A 19,171-nucleotide genomic window follows, 5' to 3' on the forward strand; every position below is an offset into this window, starting at 1 on the left:
AACCTTTACTGAGACATGAGATCAGCTGGGTTATAACTGGTGCATCATTTTAATGAAATGAAATCAAACAGAAAATACAGTATTGAAGAGCAACTGACAGTGACTAATAATAATGAATAAAAGACACACATTAGTTACAGCACATATACAGATATATTTTGTGTTACGTTTGCTGTAGTTAATATAAAATGTGAAGTGATTTTCAAAGAAAAAGTCTCAGTGTAACTTAACCAGTGTACAGGCGCACGCGCACACGTTCATACACACACACACACACACACACACACACACACACACACACACACACGATACCAGTGCAGCAAATCAGGGTCTCGGTGGAATAGATAAGCACTCATGTCCCTTTGGAGCAAAACCCACTACATTCCTCCTAGTGTGGCCCTGCCCACATTACCCCTGTGCAGTCATACAAAGCCCGTGTTTGTCATACAAAGCCCGTGCAGTCCCAAGGCCCAAATTCCTACCCTTTTGGGTGGCAGAATGCAGTATTAACAATTAGAAATTCCATCAGGGTCTTTCAGAAGGAGCATGAACTATCTCAACACCTTAAAGAGTGACAGCTATAAAAGACAGCGACAGCTAACACTCTTAAACTTTAATTCCTGCTGTTTATATTCTTTTGCCTTCTGACAGTCATTTATGGGACTCTGTCCTAAACAAAAAAGAGGAAGTGGTGTATGGGGGGGGGGGTAAGTATTGTTGTCTCCTTTATCTGAGTGAATTATTTTTTAAAAAATTTTATTTTTATTTTATGTGTATATGTGTATGGATATTTTGCTTCTAGGTATCTGTGTGCATCACATATATACAATGCCTGTGGAGGCCAGAAGAGGACTTTGGATCCCCTGAAATTGGAGTTAAAGACTGTGAGCCATCATGTGGGTGCTGGGAATCAAACCTGTGTCCTCTGGAAGAGCAGCCATTGTTCTTAATTACTGCGTCACCTCTGCGCCTTCTTCCTGAGGGACTGATTTCTATTTATAGGACATTTATTTTAAAGTACCAGAAAGCATTTCTGAATTACTACATCAGCTACTGCCCTAGGAACTCACAAAAGAGAATTTTAGAGTATTTACCAGGTCTGTGTAGTTTCTAAACTCACTACTAAGGTACACTAAAATGCTCTTCTGAACGCTCCAGGGTTCTCTGGTAGAGCTCTCCACACCTCTTTGAAGTCTGTGATATTTCCATATGAAAAGGAAACACACTGCATACAACAGAGGGTATATACTGGAGATATAAAAAGTGAATTAAACCAAGATGAAATTCTAGAGAAACGTAATATGGGTAATTTCTCTGTTCTCTGTGGCTCCTCTGTATACGGCAGAGGGGGGCTCAGCCAATAATCTGTCCAAAAGAGATGAGACGAACTAACACAGAAAAGACACAGTAGCGTGTAATGGGGGGGGATATACAAGGACAGTACAAACTAACACAGATTTGTAGGCTCAACAGACACCCCCGGAGGGCCAGGACACAGGCAAAGCCCAGCAGACTTAACTGGGAAGAGCTGCGGTGGGAACACTTACACAGGGTCTAAAGACCAAGAAAAACACACTAAGAGAGGACGTGGTAATAGAAAGCTCAAAGAGTGAAACTGGTCCATTTTTCACTGCTGATCAAATACACACCCCAACTCCTGTGCTCTCAGGAAAGGCTTTCTTCCTCACACCACTCCAAGCTGGCTCGACTCTGTCTAGAAGACACTATCAATACCGGCCCCTTGCAGTTTCCTCTCTACTATGCTTGACTTTGGGATTCTTGGACTCCCCAGATGTCTTCACTCCAACATCTTAAACTTGGACCTGGGCTGAGCCTGCTTCCCTTGGTTTTCCAACCCTTGCTCTACCCCGCAGCATAGCACAGCACAACACAAAGGACAGTACTCTCTGGTGTCGTGAAGAGACACCAGAAGTCTAACAGCCGATCTTCAATGTCAACTTGACTAGATTTAGACTTGCTTAGGAGACACACCTCGAGGAATATTGGGAAGTCTTTCCAGAGAGGTTTAACTAAAGGGAGAAGAGCCACCCTGAGTGTGCGCGGTCCGAGCCAGTAAGCAGCAGTCCAAGACCGAATGAAAAGTAGGAAAGGAGGAAACCAGCAGAGGGCCACCAGGCTTGGTGTGACCAATTGCCTCACCCTCCCACCTTGTCTTCATGTTAGACTCATGACCTCAGACTATGAGCCAAAATAAACCCTCCTGTCTCACAAAGTTCCTGTCAGATATTTTGTCACAGCCAAGGAAGGGACTGTTTCAGGATGGGAGCAGGTGCCCCTCTCTGAAAGGTCTGTCTGCCCTTCCACACGAGCCCCTCCCCAGGCCCGATTAGTGAAGCTGGCAGCCTAGAGGGATGGAGTAATAGCTACCACTGGGCAGAAAAGCAGGCTTATTTGCAACTTGCTAAAGAAACAGGGAGCCCTCAAGCCCGTGGCCTTCTTAGCCTTAGCTATGGGGAGGGCAATGTCCACCCCTGGCCCTTTTCTGGAAGGGAAGCAATACATGTCACCAGTCACACTGCCTGCTATGCTGAGCACAACAAAGGCCTCTGTCTTGGACTCCGGAATCTCAGGTCTTCTATAGTAAGGTCAAATGAAACCCCAGGCCTGACACTTCAGGAACATTCTCACTCCCCGCTCCTTCTCCATACCCCTCACACCTGTCTCAGTTCCCACCACACACACACAGCCTTCACAAGGGACTATCTCTGGTACTCCATCAGCCTCAGGGGTCCATGGGTCCCCTCGTTTACCCTTCAGAGAACAGACTCGAAGCAGAAGTCCATGTAGACCCTGGAAATGAGTTAAGAACAACTAGACAGAAAAATTCCAGGATCCTGGGTACCAGCACGGAGTGTGAGCTCTGGGGAGACACAGCCTTACGGTCTTGCTGACCGTTCATCCCATGGAGAAGGTGTGGCTCAACAGAAGAGGAAAGCGGCATCCTCTCTTGGCCAGGTTTGCCCCACGCTGGGTAGGGGGGAGGGAAGCAGTAATGCAGCACTGGGAGGCACATCAGATTAGGATGACAGTCAAGGGGCTGAATTCCAGTCCCCTTGCTACTTCCTGCTACTTTTATGACTTTAGCCTTACTGCGCCTTACAGTGACTGGCAGGAAAACAACAAGTTCTCCAAGATGCATTTTAAGACCAAGTTCCTAAGAGTCTGAAAATTGAGGCAGGAAGAGAGGGACTGGAGCCTGCAGCCTTTTAGAGGCAGAACAAAACAAGTGATGAATGGAATGGCATAAGCTGAGCCGCAAACACCTTCTCATGATGGGCTGGGTGGGATATGTGCATCACTTAGGCGAAGTGGCCACAGGGATAAAGGACAGGATGTGCTCGGGAGTGAGACAAGGGTGGGTGGGGCCTTCCTGAGAGACCAGCTGTAAGCTCAGAGAAGCAGAGTCTCAGGCAGCCCCAACTGGCACGGCTTAAGTGCGAATATACTTGCTGACGGAGCTTAGGAGGAAGGGTCCCCCTGGGACACCATCTCACTTCCCTCTTCACTTCCTTGATGCCATGCAATTAGTGGGCCATCTTACTAAAGGCGGCACGAAGGCACACAAGCACCGCATGTCAGTTCCGGGGAGAGAGGAAACAGGGACATTACCCCCATGCCTGGCTGGCCCCCACCCAGGGTCTTGCGCCCAGAAAAGGGAGTCCTTTCCCCGAGACACCAACATGCCAGGAGTCTTGCTAAATTTGGTGCACACAGAGCCCAGACTGGCTCAGAACCCCAGAAGTACTCTTCACCTGGGTATCTTAGCTACGGGAGGCATTCTTTCCCTCTAGTGCTGAAATGTCCACTCCTGTGTCATGTTCCATGAAATGGAGCCACTCCATGTCTCCCACCTGCTTCTTGTAACCGAGTCCCCATCGACATCTGTCTTCTGTTTCTACGTCTGTCCAAAGGACAGCGAGGGGAGAAGTGTCAACAGTAGCACAAACACAGCTGTGTGTGCATCCAGCCCAGGTCTGTGCTCAGTTCAAACACCGTGTGATGTGATGAGGAGTCCAGAAGCCTCCCCTGCCACCTGCTTCTCTGCAGCTGGGGTCAGGGCATGGGGCATTGGGGTTTACATCATAGTCGTTAGCAAGGGGAGGCCCTTGCAAGACACAGGAGGAGGGCAGAGGAGAAGAGGTGGGGTGGCAGGCCCCACCGGAGCCCATGCTTCAGCAAGAACAGCTCTTATACACATTTGCCTTTTCAGCCACAGTACATGAAATATAGGTCCCGGATATGATGGCCAGAGGAACCCCTGGGTAAAACTGTCTGTAGGAATAGTATAAGGAATCAAATTCTAGCCATCACCATCACATAGAGGTTGTCCACCAGAAGCTAAATTTGAATCAAGAGAAATGGAAGAAAGGAGACAGGGACTCACGAGGAAGCCACACGGAGGTTCTTGCCAGTCAAGAGGCTGGCAAAGTGTGGGGCTAGCCATCCAGAGAGGCTCCCTGTGAGAGAGTGAGGGAACCTAGACAGAAACAGAAAACTACTATGGTACTGCTTATACACAGAATGATTCGTTAAAAAGCCAAACTCAGAAACAAGAATGTGACATTGGCTCAGAGGACCAGGGAGCTGGGCATGGAAGGAGAGGTTGGTCAAAGGCTTTGAGGTGGGAAGGTTCTGTGTACAGAGGGTCACTGCAATTGACGGCACAGGAGTAAGACTTCTGCTAATTCTTAAATTCTAAATTCTTAAATTCTAAAGCATCTGCATGACAGAAAAAAAGAGATAACCACATGTGTATGTGTGGGGGGGGTGTAATCTATGTGTGGTGTGGGGGGGTATAATCTACTCCACAATGGTTAACCATTTTACAATGCACATAGATGTTGAATGATAATGCTCAAAAAATGTACAGCTTTATCTGCCATTACAGCCTGGTAAAGCTAAAGACACAGCAAAACAAGCTAGACCCGTTCTCTGCTTTGGCCAGTGCCAGTATACTAGCCCTGACTGCAATCAGTGACAGCCACTGCCAGGGAAGGGCCAAACGTCAATGTTCTGAGCCGGAGTTCCAGATGAGGAACTATAGAAACATGTCCATGGAGAATGAATCCAGTGTATGTCATCCAATGAAAAATTTTAACAAAGAAATATGTACAGTACAAACACATACATACAAATTATCCTAAGAAGTAATGATAGATCCAAATCAAAGAATTCTGAGGTTTAAGTATATATTCGATATAAGTATATATCGAATGTGTGTGTGTGTGTGTGTGTGTGTGTGTGTGTGTGTGTGTGTGTGTAGGCCAGAGGTGTCCCCCTTGCTGCACACCAAGTAAGCTAGGCTGACTGGCCAGTGAGCCCCAGCGAGCACTCTAGTCCAATGAGTAACGTGTTTGCCATGCAAGCATGGAGAATTTGGATAGCCAGTATTCCTTTAAAAGATAGGTGTCATAGTGTGCTCTAGATACCCCAGCGCTGGTGTTTGGGGAGTAATACAGAAGGGAGACAGGCAGATCCTGGGGACTCTCTGTCTATAGAAATGGCAAGCTCCAGGTTCAGTAAGAGAGCCTGTCTCTAAAAACAAGGTGGAGAATGAGAGACAAAGGTAGGGATTTCAATAGCTAGCCACATACATACACATGCATCGGGCCCCACAACACTATTAAATAAAAATACCCTGCTAGTAATTGAAGAAGAAATGACTGGTGTCTATAAAGCTTTTTCTAGATCCCTTCCTCTAGGTGATTACTAGAGACTGTTGATAACCACAAAATGAGTGTTTGCATACCTCCCAAGGAAGATGAGAGGACCCTAGGAGGAACTCATACCTAAACTGGAAACCAAAGCAAAGCAGTCCCCGGTGAACACAGGACTGTCTAAAGGGCACCACAGGAATGCCAGACTTGCGGAGGCTGGCCGTGGGATGACTGGCTGGGCTCTGCACTAAGCAAATACAGACTTGGAAGAGAATCTGCATGTTAAAGATAAGAAGACAAGCAATGAATGCCTATGCCGATTTGAACCTTTTGATGTGTGGATATCTGGTTTAAGTCAACACACAAAAATTTTAAAAATGTTCACGCCTGGATGTGGGGGTGCACACCTGTAATCTCAGCACTTAGAAGGTGAAAAGCATGGATACATTTTTAAACGTTCATGGCAATCAAGGAGTAAACAAAAAAAGCAAAGTGTAGCCAGATGGAGAGGGGAGGAGACCCCCCCTTCCCAGGGCAGGAAGTTTGTGGGCCTTTTTTTTTTTAGCAGGCTCCTTCTTGGTCCCCACACAGCCCTGTTGAGGCTTTGCTGCCCCCGTGTGGCCAACGGGCGGCCTAGCAGCCGAGCCTGACAGACACAAACTGCAAGAATAATGTTGATGGATTTCCTCCTGGGCCTTCCCCAGCTCAGGGCCAAGTGACAGGCAGAAGACAGAATGCTAAAGGAATGACTGAGGTGGAGGATCCAGAGGACCAGAAAAGCCTGGGAAGAAGGTGGCCAGGGGAGATGGAGACTCAGAAGATGAGGGGAGCAGCAATGAAAACAGACCTTACAGTATGAGGAAGTTCCACCAGGTAGGGGGTGATGTCGCGAGGGGGGTGGGGAGGGGAGCGGGTGATCCTGCTTCGGGCAGTCTGAGGACACTGGGGTCAGGCAAAGGGCGCCTGACCCCTCTGTGAGTATCAGAAAACCAAGAGGGGATCTAGACTCCCACTGAAACCAGTTCAACTCCTCAGACTACTGTTAAAGCAAAAAACCACAGAGACACAGGACACAGACTTCAAATGCAAAGTCGCTGTTGAAGAGATTTAGCCAGACCCCTTAGCCTTTGAAATTTTGTTATTAGGTACTAATGCTGAACAAATTAATATTTTCTTAGCTCTCAGTGAATTTTTCTGTTTTGTTTATTGAACCTATAGTTATCACTAAGGGTAGTAGTACTCTCTGACCAACAAATAACATTTTCAGAACACAGGGAAGCACCATGCATGTCCAGAAACACACATTCTGAATCAAGTGTGGCAGGCCTTATCCCATCCTAGTCTCTTGTGTGAGCCAGAGTTAAACCCAGTAGAATTCTTCTGTATTGGAATCCACAGGGATAAATTGCTGAGTAGAGCTGGGCAAACCACAGCATTTCTGTGCCCCAGACCTCGTCTGTATAACGGGGATAATCTCATACCATCTCACGAGAATGAGCCAAAAGAGTAACAGACAGAGAAAACGTCAATAGAATTAAGGACGATAAAGCAACTGAGAGCCACAGCTAATTTTTCAAAATGGGCCTGAAATGTAAGTCATTAGATTTTGAAAACAGGCTTCCAAAACCGTTGAGTCTCTTTTTAAACTAATAAACGTGATGATCGCTATACTTAACTGACACTAGATCCCCGTGCCTCCTCATCCACCTCTGAAACCAAGTGGCATTTTCGGGAGAATCAGACTTAGGGACTCCATCCTGCTCCGAGCCCTCCTAACATTGCCTTATTCATTTCTGTTCTGTGGCATTAGGGACTGAACCTAGGGCTCCGTGCATTCTAGGACTGGGCTATACTCACGGCCCATTCTCTTTTCGCTTCCTTATTACTGTCCATGTGTGATCATCCTCCCTACCAGTCCTTCAAAAGGAAGGAACATGCATGTGGTATGTGTATATGTGGACCTTTGTATACACCTGTGTGTATGTGAGGAGCCCATGAAGCAGAACCGCTAGGTGGTACCCAGCTCCTTGAATATCCAAGGCACAGCCCTGTTTATAGCAGAATCCCCCTTCCCTCCTGCTCACTGGACATAGCCCAGGACAAAGGTCCTCCCACCTTCTTCTGGCCACACTCACCTATTGGTGTTCTCCAACACCTCCACCTTCTTCCGAAGTTCCAAGTTCTCAGTTGAACAAGACTCCACCCTGAGGGGAGAGAGCCAAGACACAGAGTCACTCTCCAGAGGGCCACTGCTCAGCCAGGAAGCCAGGGTTGAGGTGAGTGGCATCACAGAGAAAGAGGCAGGGGTGGTCACTGAGGAAGAGCTGAGACAGTCTGAGTGGAGGAGAGAATGGGAGTTCAGAGGGACAGCATGGCAGGCCAGGGCTCCCCTCAGGGAGGAGCACGGGGTGGACACAGAACCCCCATTAGAGAGCTCAGTCTGGTTCCTCATCTCTTCTACAGCTCTCATTCATCTCTGCACTACAGGATGGAGAGGCACCAGCGAGCTGCACTCCTGGCCAGGTCTGCTACAAAGCTTAGAGCCTGTGTGACAGGCAGGCAGGACCAGAACCCAGGTCAGTGATGCGTTGGAGCCCACGTGCCCAGAGAGGCAGAGGAGAGAGAGCCACAAAAACAATCTTGGCTATAGATGCCTTTAGAACACAGTAAAGTAACAGGACCTAAATCAGGTCACAGACACGCTACTTCCCATAGAAACTTCTAGAACCAGGTGGAAGTCAGCCAGTGTCTTAGTGCACATGCGCAAATGAGAAAGACTCAGTTATGCGTCTTCTAGAACATCCTCCCTATCTCAAAGTCACACCCATTTCCTAGGGATGGTAGAGATGGGGCTCAATTCACACTTCCCTCCGAGTCCTCGGGGCATACCAGGGCCTTCAAAAGAACAAAGGGTGCCTTCGTGTATTTTTTTACAAAAAAAAAAAAAAAAAATTAAAAAATTGTCTGCCCACGGCATGCATTACAGAGTAGAGGAAATACCAGAGTGTGATTCGTGTCATTCGAGGCCAACAGGACCTGGCTAAACAACACTGCTCCTGTAGGCTGAAGTTGGGCATCTCTTGGGAGTTTCAGGAATGTCAGTATCTAAGGATTGCTCAAGGAGCCTAGCAACGAGCATTCAAGATCAAGGTCAGAAAGCAGTGATTCACGTGCCATAGTTCTAAGCAGGTCCTCCCACATGACCACTAGGGGGCAGGCAAACACTGTTGATGCAGGGGGTGGGGGGGATGGTGGCCGCCAAACAGCCCCTCACCCTGCTTGGTGACTATTACCTAAAAAACCACAACCAGTCAGTGGGCAGGCTTACTTTTTCTCCAAGCTGTCCATGTATTCTTTCTTCTTTCTCCTGCTTTCCTGGGCAGAAATCTGTGAGATAAGGAAGGGGTGGGGGATGAATTTCCATTTTTGTAAGTAAAACAACAGTGGGTGGAACAGAGGAGGTCACCCGGACAACTTAGGAGGCCAGCTCCCCCCTTTTTTTAACTTGTGGACTCTTGTCTATTTATCACCAACTCTGTTTCTGGCCCAAATGGATCCTCCCAAACCTGCCAACAAACGCCTGGGTCACAGACTGATCATTGAAATAGCTCAGAAAAATGATGTCAGCTCTCTGGACCTCAGCTGGCTCAGTTATATATAAAGCCAGCCAAGTGGGCTTGGATGTGTATAAACTGTCTGCTGGCCCTGTATGAGAGTACAGGGGTGTGACTCTGGTTCTCTCTCTGCCTGCCTCTCCTGCTCTTTGCCTGGGTCACAGGCCTGGGCCTCACCAGCCGCCTTCAGCCGCAGAGGCCACAGTTGAGTTCAGACAGAGACCAGGTGGCTACCGAAGATTGTTTTTATCACAGGCCACTATCAAGGAAAACAAACCTTTAAGTAACCCAGCATAAAGCTACAGTTGTTTATAAATTATGTATAGAGCAACTAGAAAAAAAAACATTATAGACATCATAAAAATTGGAAGACTAGGATTTTTAAAAAGACACATAAAGGGAGATTCTTATACCTTTTCCTGCTTCTTAACAGGCTACCACGCAACAAGAAGTATACAAGTGGGAGAGTTCACACCCACGCTGGGCGGAAAGAGCTGGAAAGGATGGGCAGGTGGTGTCTCCGCTCCTGGCCTGGCTCTGGGAAATCCCACTATGACTCTGGGCTGCAAGTGAGGGACTTTGGAGTTCAGGTGAGGGCTCTGTTCTTCCTTGTCAGTCACAGCTCACCTTATTCTTGATTTTCCTCCGGATTTTCTTCAGGGCCTTCTCCTCAGATTTTGTCAGGGGCAGCTTGGTAGGAATAGGATAGCCCTCAGCAATCAAGGTCCTCTTCTCTTCCTCTGTCAGGACTAGTGGGCCAGATCCCTGCAGCTTCTGTGCAGACAAGGGGGCAGAGAAGGGTCAGACAGGAATGGCTGAAAACTGACCTCAACATAGAGCGCGGAGAACCCGTCACAGTGGCTCCCTAATGGTGGGTGCTCTGAAGTAAAAGACAAGAGAGAGATGTGGATGGAGGATTTATTTATTTACTTATGTGTATGTGGCACGTGTAGCATGTGCTATGTATGTGTGTGTGTGTGTGTGTGTGTGTGTGTGGTGCATGCATGTAGAGTACGCGTGTGTGTCCATGCACATATGGAGGCCAGAACAGGACATGGGGCATCTTCTAACTTGTAGTGAGACCGGGTCTCTCATTGATGCTTTTACCTAGGCTGACTGGCCAGTGAGTGCTCGGTGTCCATCTGTCCCAAAACCCAGTGCTGGTGTCACAGACACAGGCAGCCTTGCCTGGCTGTTTTTATGTGGGTGCTTGTGATTCAAACTTAAGTCCTTCCGCTTGCAGGGCAAGTGCTCTCATCCCCTGAATCACCTGCCCAGCCTCCCAAGTGGGGGTTTTCAACCCAAGAGCCCTAAAACAAAGGGAAGGCTGAAGAGGCCTCCATCCACCCTTTCTCGGGAAATACCTCATATCGAGCACACACAAAGTAACAGTATAGAATTCGCACCCCATATCCCTGGAGGCTTAGGGGTGATGGGAAACTCCCTCGGAGCTTGGCTTCATTCAAGACTTGTATTGTTCTCTTGCTGAAGGGCTGATTTTATAACCCGTTCTTCCACACCACAGTAGCTCTTCCCCTCCGTTGACAGCTAAGGGGCCTGGAGCCCCAGAGATTCACCAGCAGGTGCCTCTCATGGAAGTTCAGGCTTCTGGAGTCCTGCACTACCCATTAGCAATGAAGACGAGAACCACAACCCCTCACATTTAGCCCAGGACACAATGATGTGTTTATGTTAGTCCCACAAGATGACTCACTGGGGCTTCATCTCCATGCTCCCTGTCACTGGGAGCGGGGGTGGGGGGAGGCGGGGGAAGACTGAAAGCAAACCCATCTCTGAAGTGGCTCGGGATCAAGACTTAGGGCTGAAGTGTCACCCGTGAAATCTGGAGAGCAGTTCAGTGCTAAGCTGCGATGTAGACTGGAGGAGAGGGAGACCCTGCGGGAGCTCACGGGAGGAGAGAGCTTAGAACAGGCTGCTCTCTGGAGAAGTGGTGCCTTCTGAGGATGGGGTGGGGGCGCATTCTGAGCAAAGCGAAGGGCGGTGCTCTACTTAGAAAAGTAACAGGAGATGCCTCTGCCCAGGGCAGGTGGGATCATGGGGCCGGGGCAGCAAAGGAAAACCTGTTTAATACAAGCAGAGGTTTCGGGGGGCCCCATAGGGTGCCTAGCAGGAAACACTGCCTGGCTGCTAGCAAGAGTATGAGGGTACCCCCCACCCAACCAGAATGTGCAAAACAGGTAAATCATGGAAGGAGACGCAGGTACAGAGGATGAAAATAATTCCAACAACCTCAAGCCAGGTTCAAGTAGAAAAAACAAAAGGGGGACGTGGGTTCTTTTGTTCCCAGGAAAGGTGACCCGTTGTTAAGATCTAACTTAGGGGACAAATGGATCTCAGACTTTCAACATTATCTTGGTTTCCATACCTTCTTAAAATATGTCATTTATATTTGTTAGTCACATACATTGTGGGCATGCACGAAATTCTCAAAGAACAAAATATTATCTTTAAAATTTGTTCTTCACGATAGCATGATTTTTAAAGACCTCATAGAAATCAGATTCCTTCTTCAGACCACTAAAATGTGAATTCTCTACCCCTCCTTTTACATGTGTGTGGGATGAATAATGACCTGTGATTTTTGTCCCAGGACCCTGGGTTAAGAGCCCCCAAACCCCTCAACACACACAGAGATTAAACTATGTTTCTGAGCTTTTGACATCAAAGAACTTAATCTCAGAAAGACAGACTTTCTTTTCAAATTTCGCCCAAGAACGCTTATCTGAAAGATGAAAGGCATTCTCTAGTGCACGCTAAGTAAGCATCATCTACACGGATGGCGAGTGTTTATGCTGGCACGCTGAGGGGAAAGAACAGAACAGAACAGAAGCCTTAGGCTTCTAGCCCTGGGAAATAAACCAATGAGTAAGAACCAGGCCCGTGTACATGAAAACCAGAATTACTAAGATCTGCAGGCAAGTCTTCACAAACACGTTCTTTAGGGTTCTTACCACCCCACTTTGATGCTGCATCTTGGACCAGTCTGTCCCCACCTGGAGGCTTGGTCCCCAGTGTGGTACCATTGAGAAAAGCGGACATGAAGAACGCATGTCAGTGCCTTTTTGCAGGAGTGAGTTGGGTCTCACAGGCCTGGATTAGTCACCACGGGGGTGTGCTGCTGCTACGCAGGCTCCCTGTCTCCTAGGATATGTGTCCTTCCCCTCTTCTTCTCGCTTTCCTGCTAAGCATGGAGCATCCTCTCCAGAAGCTAAGCAGATACAGGCACCGTGCTCTTGGAATTCACCACCTCCAGGACTGTGCACCCAAACAAACAAAACCAACAAAAATAATCTTTCCTAACTTACTCAGTCTTGGTTATTTTGTGTCAGTAACATAGCATGGACAAAGGCTTCTAATCACGAAACAAACATTTCGTTACAATGAGAAGAATCATGTTGAGAGGATTCCTGGCTCCCCAGAAGGGCCAATCAGATACTTACATGTGGAGCTGTGAGGAGAGGAGATGTGGACAAGGCAGAGGGGCCCCGGGGCATGGCTCTGGCGGGGCTGTGGGCCTGAGACAGGCTGAAGGGATGCAGGCGTGGGTTAGGGCTCAGGCTGCCCTCAGAGTCACTGCTGTTGCTACTGGGTGGTGTTGGCGGTAGGTGCAGTTGATCCACGGGGGCTGAGGATGAAGAGAGCATATTTCATCCATCACAGAAAAGGGAACACAACACGAGACCCAGTTAAACACGCGTGTGTCTCGCACGGGAAGATTGGGGTAGGTGCACAGGTGGGCACTCTCTCTAGGCTGACCTGAAAAGTGCTTTAAGACATGGTGAGAAGGGAGCCAGGCACAGAATGGTACATCCGGTTGTCCTCTTCTTGTATGAAAAGGGAGAGAAGGTGAATATAAAGCCGCACGTACCGGTCCTAGCACAAAACTACCCCAGGTAGGCATGTGCGTGAGACACTAAACAAAAGGATGACTCCAGGGGTGGCCTGGGAGGGTGGGTGCCCCCACATGGTGCTGAAAAGACTGATCACTGTGTTCCTTTGTAATTTTATTTTTGCAACATATTTTAAGCGGGTACTCATGTACCCCAGTCTGGCCTTGAATTCTGGATAACTGAAGATGACCTTGAACTTCTGCTCCTCTTGCCCCCCACCTCTGGAATGTGGAGACTGAAACTGTGCTCGGCCATGCCTGGTTTTGTGTGGTACTAGGGGTGGAATCGGAGTCGCCTTGCATGCTATGCTAGCCCTCTATCGACTGAGCGACACGCCCGGCCCCACTGTATTCTTTTTAGATGGTTCACACAGGGTGATGCACAAATCAGGTTAGTCGTATGTGGTTTGTTTAAAACAATCTTTTAATAAACTGCCAACCTGAGAGCGCTCATGGAATCCTTGGAGAAAGACTGCTTTGTTTCTGGAGGAATGTGCTTGGTGGGGGCTGCAGGCAGGAGGCCAGGCATTCTTCATTCAGAAACCCCACATCTACCATTAGGTAGATAAGTAGTCAGAGGAAAAAGAAATGGGGGTACAAGGTACCATCTCTCCTAAAGTCTTTCTGTCAGGGCATATTATCAGGGCTGAGAACACCGCACAGGGTTCAGGCCAGCATCCCAGGGCAGCTGGAATGAGCTTCTGGATAGAGAACATCACCTGGGCTCCACCGAGGGCTCCCTCCCTTTTTTTTCTGAACAGGATTTTTCTGTTCTGCCAGCCACTGCTGCTGAGGGAGTTTACATCCGAGGGTCCCTCACCCCAAGCCCCTCCAGGGGGCCCAGCTTCATGTACCATCTCTGTAGCCAGAGAACGCTTGCATGCCCACCGAGTAGCTCAGGGGTAGGCCGCGTCTGCCCCTTCAGCATGAAGTAGGCATGTCATAAGTATCAGCCAAGGTTACCAAGGCGTCCCCTCTGCCAGGAATATACGACACCATGAATCAGATTAATCGATCAGAGACTCCAGCTGAACTCCCAAGGACATCAAGAGTTCTTCCTCCCCCTGGCCTGGCACAGGCGAAGCTATGCTTTTCTCCTTTCTGAGCAGAGAACAGTCCACAAAGGAGAGAAGCAGGCTGACAGGAAGAGCCTGCCGTCTGGGCACAGGTGTTTCAGGATCAGATTTCTAAACATCATTTGAAACGCTGCTCCTAAGCTGCAGAAGGAGCTGGGGACAGCAAGCTATTCTGCCTAGAAACTTTGATGTCCGCCAGGATATTCAATTTCTTCATCTGTCTTTATCCAGGATAACGAGGGAGGATTGCCCTTTCTCCTCCGGCGACCCTAGATCCTGCCGCCACTATGGGGCTCTATTGTTCGAGTTGTGACACTTTCTGAGCTGCGTCACAACAGAGCAAAAAGAACAAGATCCATTTGGCAGTGGTGAGCAGCCATAAAGATGAAAGAAGCTGCCTGGAAGCAGACGCTAAGGCTCAAAGGCATGAATATGTGCCGCTCAGGGCCAAGAAAACAAAGGCGTGATACAGATGCAGACGGAAAATATTAACTTTTTCACTTCTTTACACAGAGTGAGGGCAGTCACGGCCAACCCTGATTCAGGGGTCTCCAGTCCAGCCCTGGGTGGAGTCCTGAAGGAAGGAAGGTAAATTATACCCCCGTGCTAGCATACAATGTACGTTCCTTTGCTCCCCAAAGCACACGTGTCTTCTCTGCAATTGTGTATGCAGACTGCTTTGTTGACCACGCAATGAACTATACAGCTAAACATATGTTGAACACATAGCTAAGGAAGGTGCAACACCAACAGACACAGAATTTTAAAAGGAGTGCACGCCACGCTCTCTGTAAATGAGGTACTGAGAGCTTCCTGTGCCCCCCTGAGGCGGAGGGTCTGCATCTAGGATCCCAGAACGACTGTATATGAGAACACAGAGCGGGGAGCCAGAAAAAAGAATGATGTAGAGAATGAACACAAAGTAAACAATTCCAAGGCGTGGTTAGGTTCTAAATGAACGACAAGAAGCCCAAAGAGGTGCATCATCAGGACCACGAATGTTCCTAAGCAGAAAAGGGGCGGGCTCATCACAGTTGTGACCCAAATAGGACAGCTAAACTCTGATTGTACAGACATGTTACAGCTTCATTTACAGAAGGTTAAAACTTAAGTTTTAGTTGAGCCAGAGTCACTGTGGACTGCGGTATTCCCGTGGGGTGCTGGTGGGTTCACACTAGGAGGTGAAAGCACAGGGGTCTTAACAACCTCACGCATGCCACAGCAGTTGGAAACGGCTCTAAAAGCCCATCCTTGGTGAGCATCGAACCCCACTAATGCTCAGGTGGCTGGCAGTAAAGAATAGAAAGAGGAATAATTTTATTATGGAAATGTTTAGCTTTCAAAATATTTCCTCAGAATCAAGATTCTTAAGAACAGGATTACTCCATACAGTCAGTCACCTCTGTAATCCTGGAATGTGCCGGGCTCCCTTGCTTTAGAATGGACCCCGGGAGTGAGGGAGGAAGGGGTGAAGAGCATACCTTCCTTATGAGAGAAGTTTAAGAACTGATCCACTTCATGAGGCTCCAACTTAATCTTAGGGATAATTGTCTGGCATGAGGAGTCCACCTGGGAAAGGAATTTCAGACATGAGTTTGTAACTTAGTAAAAGCCTTTACAGAAGAGGGGCTATCTGTCAACTGTGTCTTACTACGGGCCAGCGTGGTAAGGCATGGGCTACATCATACCTTCTCACATCCAAATGTGGGATCTGATAACTCTTGTTAAAATTCAGGGCTCAATATTATTATTATTATTATCATCATCATTATTATTATTATTATTATTATTGATGGTGGTGGTGGTGGTGGCAGCAGCAGTGGCAGCAATGCTATGATAAAGACATTTATGGTAAAATACTCTGGTAAAACTTCATCACAGGCTTCCCATTTGTCCTATCCCTCCAGCCTCCTCGATGACTGATGACATCTAACTAGAAAATACCCACCAGGGAAAGGAGAGAGGGAGCAGAAGGACAGAATCCTGACAGTGAGTTATACACATACTTCAGAACCAACCAAGGCCTGAAGAGATGTCTCGGCAGTCAAGAGGGCTTGCTGCTCTGGAAGACCTGGGTTCAGTTCCCAGCACCACCCAGCGGCTCACAACCACCTGTAACTCCAGTTCCAGGGCATCCAGTGCCCGCTTCTGACCTTGTACCTCAACCATTCCCCTCCACTGGAATGAAGGCCAATGCCACGCACAGCTTCTCTACTGTGTTTTCAATTTCATAACAGCGATTAAGTAAAAAAAAAATGAAATCATCTTTGCTACTGATTTTTCTGTACAACACCTTCAAAAGTTGCCATAATCCATGTTGCTAACAGTAACATATTCTTGATACACTCGTGCATACAAACACGCCTGAATGCATGCATACATACATGACTACGCCCCCTCAAAATACATGCATCTCCTAGGATAAACGCTTTACTGCAGACCAAAGATCTCTACCTTCCGATATCTATATTTATAAGGAAGAAAACTGGATATACCCCAGCATTCATATCCAGAGGGGACTCTTCTTTCTCAAAGGGAGTAGAAATGGCTGTGATGGTCAGAGTGACAGAGGGGACAAGTCCTGGGGGTTGCTCCTCTGTGATTGGCTCTGTCTTGATGGTGGCCGAAGGGAAGTCTGCAGACAGGTACCACTTCTCGCTCTCCACTTCCTCTGTGGGAAAAGGACAACCACGCGTGAGCACAGCTGGGCACGGGGTGTAAGAGAGACACGTGACCGCCGGCCACTCCCCAACTACAGTTCTAAGAAAGGAAAGGGACACAAGCGTGTGAGAGGAGAGCTTCACGGACGAGGAAACTGAGAGCAAGGAAAGAATTCTCTTAGCTGTGTATGCCCAGACATGATAAGCCTGAAGAAATGTTGGAAGGGTTACACGGGAAAGTCAGAAACCAGCTGTGGCGGTTTGAGTAAGAATGTCTCCCACAGGCTCCCGTGTCTGAATACTTGATTGCCAGTCGGTGGAGCTGCTTGGGGCTGAGGAGGTGTGGTCTCGCTCAAAGAAGTGTGTCACTGGGATGGATGCTGAGGTTCCAAACGACCATGCATGCCAATCACAGGGCACTCTCCGTCTTCCTGCCTACAGCTCAAGGTGTGAGCTCTCAGCTCTCATCTGTTCTTCTCAGCATCTACTACCTGCTACCACGCCTCCTTGCCACGAGGGACTCGAGCCCTCTGGAAACATACACCCAAGTAAACCCTTTCTTCTATAGGCTCTTGGCCATGCTGTGTTACCACCTGATAGGAAGTAGCAGCGGCGCACTGGGCTTCCTGGGCATAGCAAGAACGGGTTAAGCACACAGAGAATGAGATGGGAGGGAAGGCTTTTAACCATGTAACATGTCACACTTTCGGGGTTTCAAACCAAGTGAATATGCTATTTAATAATAAATAAGTATAGTCAAAAGAAAGAAAAAAGAGGCTAATGTTTGGTAAACAAGGCCTCGGGACAGAGGACTTCTCCATAGGTATTTGTCTCCTTTCTTCTTCCCTTCCTTCCTTCCTTCCTTCCTTCCTTCCTTCCTTCCTTCCTTCCTTCCTCCCTCCCTTCTTCCCTTCCTTCTTTCCTCCCTTCACTTTTTTCAGTTCCCACTGCCTAGTTTTTGCCCTTTCTTATTTTCTCCATCTACATCTCAAATCTAACTAGGCACCCAGAGTCATTGCACAGACCCCTGGGAAAGTTCTAGGTTTGCTCGGCTAAAATGGATGAAATACTCATCTAGAGAGGAGAGCGGGGTCTTGGTAAGCCTGGGCTCTGTCTTGTCACCCCGGTTTTCATGATGACCTCCGGGCCTGGGGAGAGATAACTGCTAAGCAGCGAGATGGAGCCAGTGGGGCTCCTCAGACCCTGGCTGGACACATGTTGTTGGGGAGCTTAAGCTGCACCAAACTGCTTCAGAGCAAATAACTCAGCCCAGCCCTGCAGGAATAGAGGGTGGGGTAAGGAAGGAGAGCCAAGAGTCTGGAAACATGCAGAGAAAAAGGAAAGGCCAGCAGTTCCCGAAGCCCACAGTCCTCAGCAGACACCGGCTTTACTAAGAAGGGGCACACACAAACCAGATGCGCTCCTCTGCTCTTTGAAAACAAGCCCCGCCTACTCGGTCACCTAGCAGTTCCCACCATGAACATACACTCAGGAATTTTGCTCGTTTTCTTATAACAAAAAGGGGGGGGGGGTGAGGGGTACATGAACAATCACACAGAGAAGCATGGGAATGTGGCAAAAAGCAAAAGCACACAAAGATAAACTTCAACTCCATAAACTACTTCCTTTGAGCCCAGAAAAGGTTAGGTTCCCACTCACAAGGTGGCATTCTGCTTTCAGAGCAAGTTCTATAAGCTGCCCAGTGTCTGGTGTGATGGGGGGATTTCCGCCACAGGGTGTGGGCGATATCCTGGACCAGGAGGGGCTAGGAGGGAACAAAGGACCTTTTAATGGCTGCTAGAGGGAGGAGACCACACTGTACTTGACACCCAGTTCTGTTGGCCAGATGGGCACCCTGCTCAGCTTTTAGAAACAACTGAACCACCGGCTGAAAGAAGACTAAAGACTCCTGCAAGGAGGCTCGGTACGAGAAGACTGTCCACAGCTCAGGAGACAGGAGGAAGGCACGCTCAGGACAAAAATGCAGGCGGGAGGGAGAGGTAGAGAGAGGCTGCGATCACTTTCTCCAGTCAGCGGTGAGATGCCCAAGCTGCTGCTCATAGAAATCACACTCACAGCTCAAACTGAACACACTTTGCCAGAAGAGGCTATAAGGAACATAGTAAGAAGAAATGTAGCTCTGGGTATAATAAAACGAAGAGGAAGGGACACTCCTGGGAAAATGGCTCCATGCAATGACCAGCAAATTGTGAGGTAAGGCCACATATCCTAA

The 19,171-nt window shown here is 48.3% G+C and overlaps 1 protein-coding gene across 3 annotated transcripts in view; it reads right to left on the reverse strand.

The window, feature by feature from the left end:
* Creb3l2 (cAMP responsive element binding protein 3 like 2) overlaps positions 1-19,171 on the reverse strand; it is a 113,862-nt gene that overhangs the window by 12,053 nt on the left and 82,638 nt on the right. For all 3 annotated transcript variants that reach the window (XM_038318625.1, XM_038318624.1, XM_038318626.1), the window contains exons 3-8: positions 16,774-16,949; positions 15,760-15,847; positions 12,754-12,938; positions 9,920-10,066; positions 9,007-9,065; positions 7,814-7,882 (exon numbers count right to left, since the gene is read on the reverse strand). In XM_038318625.1, coding sequence (XP_038174553.1) covers positions 7,814-7,882; positions 9,007-9,065; positions 9,920-10,066; positions 12,754-12,938; positions 15,760-15,847; positions 16,774-16,949 — 724 coding nt within the window. The remainder of the gene's footprint in view (positions 1-7,813; positions 7,883-9,006; positions 9,066-9,919; positions 10,067-12,753; positions 12,939-15,759; positions 15,848-16,773; positions 16,950-19,171) is intronic.

Source organism: Arvicola amphibius, chromosome 2, assembly GCF_903992535.2.
Source record: "Arvicola amphibius chromosome 2, mArvAmp1.2, whole genome shotgun sequence".
NCBI lineage: Eukaryota > Metazoa > Chordata > Mammalia > Rodentia > Cricetidae > Arvicola > Arvicola amphibius.